The sequence below is a fragment of the Fukomys damarensis genome, unplaced genomic scaffold (assembly GCF_012274545.1).
Source record: "Fukomys damarensis isolate Sample0158 unplaced genomic scaffold, DMR_v1.0_HiC HiC_scaffold_26, whole genome shotgun sequence".
NCBI lineage: Eukaryota > Metazoa > Chordata > Mammalia > Rodentia > Bathyergidae > Fukomys > Fukomys damarensis.
In genome coordinates this window covers 34,756,546-34,762,618 of record NW_022900938.1, presented here as the reverse complement: position 1 = coordinate 34,762,618, position 6,073 = coordinate 34,756,546, and the positions used below count along the sequence as shown (strand labels likewise).

Here is a 6,073-nt window from a genome sequence, read left to right as displayed (position 1 = left end):
AAAAAAAAAAAAAAAAAAAAAAAAAAAAAAAAATTATTTCTGCTTAGACCATACTCACAAAAATGAAAAAGACATAAAAGTCCGTTAAGTTAATGGCTAAATATGACATCTCTAAAGCAATGGAACATTAAGAAACAAGTTACTGATACATGCAATGAGATAAATCAGAAAAAATTTTGCCAAACAGAAGCCAGGCACAAGAGTTCATAATGATTTCATTTATACCAAATTCCAAAAAGGTAAATATAATCAATCCATAGTGCCCCTAAAAAAGTGGTTACTGAAGGTTACAGTAGAATGAAAGGACTGATTACAAAGAGCACAAGAGAAATTTCTAGAATGGTAATTTTATCTTGAGTAGATGATGGATGTACAAATGTATACATATATAAAAACTCACCAAGTTGTGCACTTAAAAGGAATTTTACTATGTGTGAACTATAATTCAACAAATTATATCAAAAAGATTACAGAACTGCACTGTCCAATAAAGCAGACACATGCTACTGGAATTTAATCAAAATTAAAACATTTAGGTTCTCACATTCGAGACGACATGTGGTAGTGACTATCATCCTGGATAGCAATATCATGTATTATTTGAACTAGACCACCAGTAAGTGTGACAGCTATACAATGATATACTGGCAGCATTACGTACTGATACATCTACAGTGTTGAAATTTTGCAACCAAAGAGACACTGTTACAAATTTCCAGTGAAATTTTACCAACATTAACTATTAACAAACATTCAAGGAAAATCTCAAATCCCCCAATTCTTTTTGATCCATACCAAAAAAAAAAAAAAAAAAAGATACCTTTCTTTCAAAACAGCCTCAAAGCTAATCAAACAACTTGTAAATTTAAGTTGTAATTACAAAAATTACTCAGAAATTAAAGATATAAAAAACAAGGGAAATGTTTCTAGTGATACTTTTAGGTCAGTCACACAGACCCTTTCCTGGGAAATGCCTCTCTACCATTATTCTCCTATGATGTCACCTTGTTTATATATGACCCTGCTCTCCTCAGCTGACAAATCATATTCCTGTAGTGGACTACTATATTTTCCTGAAAATAAGACGAAGTCTATTAATTTTTATTCCAAAAGACCCAACAGGGCTTATTTTCATGGGATGGCTTACATTTTCATGTGCAAAAACTTACATTTATTGAAATACAGTCACATCATCTCCTTCTGGAACACTGTCAATACTCTCCAAGCTACAAATTCTGCCCTGAGTTTGTGACTCCATTTTTTTGTAGAACCACTGGCCCCAATCTCTCGTTTAGCAATAAAGCTCTCTGTAAGTGGGTTCTTGTCCATCCATACATTACAGCATGCTCATAGTGCATTGGCAATACAGCTGTTAAGTGATTTTATCCCATGATTTCTTCACCCAAGTCCTTACTAAACCCAACCTCCTACAGGCTAGGCTTCAACAAGTTTCCATGCTGGTTTCTCCATTCTATCTTCAGGGTAGTCATTGATTTTCATGTGTAAATGGTCCTTGAATGGCTTGTTTACTGCAGTACCCAAAGTCTGGAGATAACCTGTCATTCCTGAGAATCATCTGCTCTATTTTCTCAGGAAGTTGTTCATATCTTTAGCACTTTGAGGGCTAGCTGAATCCCAGAATAGCAGACCTCTTTACTTCACAAAAGAAGCAGCAGCATTAAATCAACCCACTTCCTTGTAACTGCCTGTGTGCACCAGGCCTTTTTGGTTTCAAGAACATAAATGTCAAACACATTCAATTTTGTCTTCCTTGCCCTTAGTGATTAGAGGTGGGGCTTTCTTTCATTCAGATGAACTGCCAAAATACAGGTAATACTTGCATTTTTGTAACTAGAGGAGGGAATGTACACTGGTGAGGCACTGTGCCCCTGATCAATTGTAGTTTGAGATCCTTGGCCCATAAACACTGCAGTTTTATCCACAGCTATCATGTTGGAGAGTTGGTATTTAGAAAGTCAATGCCATCAACAAAGGAAATGAATGCAATTACACATTTATTAATTCAGTGCCTTCCAGCTTGAACAGTGTTGTTCATCTTCTTACATAGAGATGATCATTTTGCAGAAGTAAGCAAATCAGCCAATGTTGTGATGCTTTGAATTCTGGGGATATTTCAAAATGCAATACCACTGCCAGGACAAACCCTTGAATATAATCCCTGTGCACAACCAAAGCCTTTGCTCTCCTGTCGGCAACTGAACCACAGATGATGTCTTTCAGCTCAATAAGTAACAGTTGGTGACCTGATCCACACCTGAGCTTCTCAGCATTTCCCTGGTCCACTTGCTGACCAAGCTCATCATACTCTGCCAGCCATTTTTAGACCATTTAGAGATCCAATAACTTCTTTTTGCAGAAAGCGTTACGAGTCTTGCTCTGAGAGTCCTCCAAAATTCCTTTCTTATACTCAAAGGGGGCTCTTTCTTTTTGTACTCATCTTGTCTGGGGGTCAAAATATTACTCCCTTGAATCTATCATTAAATCAAGTGTGAATTGGAGACTTACACCATAGATGTAGCAACAAAAATGACAAGAATGATGGTCCAGCCGGGGATTTAGCTCAGTGGTCCTGCTGCTTGCTATGCAAGCGCAAGGTCCCAGGTTACAAAAAACAAAAAAGAATGGTGGTCCACACAAAAGCAATGAAAAACTGCAAGCACCAAAATTCAGAAAGTGTTCTTTATTTCACATGAGTGAAATGGGTACACCCTTTACAACACACAGCATACTGAATACGGAGACTGAGACACAACCACGTCCATGTGTGCATGCTGTGTGTTGTATCTGTACTCTGATTGGTCATTTGTCAGTTAAGTCTCAAGTTCATCTGTACATACGCATTTACCTCTAGTCCAAAGGTGCCTGCTTGGGTATTTACAAATAATTGTAATTCGCATCAATATTTATATTAATTACATGTTAATATTTTATAATTTAATACGTCTGCATGTGTTACAATAAATGTACTAAATGTGTCCATCTGGCTGAAATCTGGGGCTTATGAGCATCCCGAAAGAATCATACTAGGGCTTATTTTTTGGTTTAGGTCTTATTTTGGGGGGAAATATAGCACTACTAGGACAGAGTCCTAGCTCAGATTAAGCCATGGAGTCCTTTCTCTTGGGTTTTATGTGAGTGATCTGTCTCAAGTTCATAAGCACAGTAATGTAAAATGTGGCACCTGTTGGGGTCATGTTTTCCTATCATGTGGAAAAGGCATATTCCACAGAACATGTGAACTTCACGGAAAGTGAAATTCAGAAGCCTCTGAATAGATGAGACAGAACCATGACTGCAGTCCAGTTCTGATGCCAGCTTTTCCTGAGCCTAACACTTAATAAATCAACAACCATGCCTGATTAAACTAACTCAAGTTCCCTTCAAGTGAAGACAAGAGTCCGGATATAACTAAAGATATGTAGCCACTGCTAATAGTCACAGAAAATTTCACAGCCTGAAAGAAAAATGGCTGACATTTGAGTGTTTATTATATGCAGGTACTATTTTAAGTTCCCAACATACACTATTCTTATAAGAATTCTTTAAGTATTAATATCCCCATATTGTACCTGAGGAAACATAACTTTCCATATGTAACAGTAAGAAATGAAACAGATTCGGGCAGTCTGGCTGTTCAGTGGTTTAACTATGCCTCCTGTGTATATTTCTTATGAAAGAAGACAAAGTGAAATAAAGGAATTGAACTTGAATTAAATTTTATGTATAAGATGTCACCTAAGAAAATTATAAATGATTAAAATATGAAAAGATTCTCAAACTCAGTTTTACTCTGAGAAATGGAACCTGAAATTAGTTTTCACGTATCAGACTGAAAAGACTGCTAATATCCAGTACAAAAAGGACAGAAAGAATGCAGAAAAAAAAATCACCGCATTCCTAGCAATATAAGGAACACCATTTAACTATTAAACTACAAAAATAAATAAAGTTATAAAATTCACTCATCACAAGGTTGTGGGAAAACAGGTATACTTAAATATATTGCTGGTAGTCATTTAAACTGGTTTATTTTCTTGAAAAAATCTAATAACAAAATATATTAGTATTCTTTTTCATATTCATAAAATATTGACTGAGTCATTGTGCTTTGGGGCATTTATCCCATGCAAACTCCAAAGTAATAACAACAGAAACATGTACCAAGGTATCAACACAATGGAATTTGCAACATAGAGATTTGCCAATATATACACTCAAAACACAATGTAGCTCAGAGTAACAAAACTATTACAAATGAAATATATGTAGATTAAATCTACATTCAGAAATGTACATAATGTTAGGACAAAGTAAAAAAAAAGCACAATAAAATTGTGTATGTAGACAGTGGTTAGAAATTAATGTGGAGTGTCACAACTTCATAATCTTTAAATTCTTATTTCTATATAGTGGTTTACATTCATGAAAAACATGAGAGAGCTCCACAGACTACCATAAAAAATGGTACTTTACATTCTAAACACACATTTCACAAGTTTCAGTAAAACTTTAAAATTTAACCCTTTTGTCTCAACTCTAAATCTATTCAATTTCATTTATTATGAAGTATATAATGTTCATTCCATCCAAGTCTAATGAGTTATTGAAAATAACCAAAGGCAAAGTAATACAGGAAGTCTGAAAATTCCCTAAGCAAACTTCTGTGAACTCTCTACACTACTTACTCATTTACCACATCACACACCCCACAATTTAGGAGCCATCACACATACCTGATGCAATGACAGGATCCTTCATAAGTTCTCTAGTTATTGGACATATAAACTCATCAGGAATTTCAGAAGAAAGGGATTTCACTTTGGTCCTGAGCTCTTCAATTTTTCTAAGCACTTTACTACGCAGCCCTAGAGATTCTGAAAAGAAATTGTTCTGTTAGGTCTGGAGAACTAGTAATCTTTATGTAACTGTTCAGCAAATAAAGGAGATTTTATCTACTAAAACCAAAACCTCCTGATACATCTTACTAGGTAGAAATGTTTTCCTAATAGATTTCTTTATGGATCTTTGCAATAAATATAGAACACTTTGGTTAAAGTATGCCAGCAGCTAGTAGATAGCTTATTTTAAACAACCTTAGATTGTGAAATTTAAGAATTTCAGACTGCCAGAAACTAAAATACTCCACAAAGTCAGGAAAGACTCATTATTATTGGCTAATTTATTTATACAAAATGGGCTATGGAGATACCTCTGGTAGAACACATGTTTAACATATGCAAGGTCATGTGTTTGATCCCCAGAACCACAAAACATTTTAAAAATTTTGCTTACATAAAAATTCCTAAAAATCAGTTTTTAACAGTATACAAATCCACATTACATATTCAAACAAAGAAACAATATACTGCTGATTACATGGAACACAATCACAAAGTTTATCTGTCCAAAATTGTATGCATAAGTTGTTTAATTTTAAAAAATTACCTTCATTTTTAACTTCAGGAAGTCTAGTGTTAACTAATTTTAGGAAGATTAATGTTATTGACTTTATATTTTTAGAACTAGTTCACAGTTCCACTTTAGCTTGGATGTTATGGGGTGGAGTGAGTAGAAGAATTATATTTCAAAATGCTTCATAGTAACTATCAAAAGCTAAACCAGCTTTCTTTGTTGAGAAGTAATTCCCAATGGATTTATACATGTTATGACATCTTTGTCTTGTATAATCTTTTCAAGGATATTTGCAAATGTCCTTGAAAGATGGAGATACTGTCATCCTTTCCAGGCAGAAAGTAGGTTTGTTTCCTAACCAGTACAAAGACAGTGTTTTCCTCTTGGGCTAGTTATTTACAGTCCCACTATAAAATTGGGGTTTCACTTAGCACAGTGGCACAAGCATGAAATCCCAGCTACTTGGAAGCCTGAGGCAAGACAATCAAGTTCAAGGCCCATCTAGGCAAATTTAGTCTCAAAACAAAAAATAAAAATAAAAAAGACTTTGGATGTTGCTCAGTGGAACATACTTGCTGCCCGCTATGTGACCAAGTTCAATCTCCAGTATTGGGAAAAAAAAAAAAAAAAAAAAAAAAAA

General features: G+C 34.8%; 1 protein-coding gene across 3 annotated transcripts in view; it reads right to left on the bottom strand.

Annotated features, from left to right (window-relative positions):
* Window positions 1-6,073, bottom strand: part of Wdsub1 (WD repeat, sterile alpha motif and U-box domain containing 1) — a 51,518-nt gene that overhangs the window by 7,888 nt on the left and 37,557 nt on the right. For all 3 annotated transcript variants that reach the window (XM_010606790.3, XM_019204979.2, XM_010606791.3), the window contains one exon: window positions 4,755-4,895. In XM_010606790.3, coding sequence (XP_010605092.1) covers window positions 4,755-4,895 — 141 coding nt within the window. The remainder of the gene's footprint in view (window positions 1-4,754; window positions 4,896-6,073) is intronic.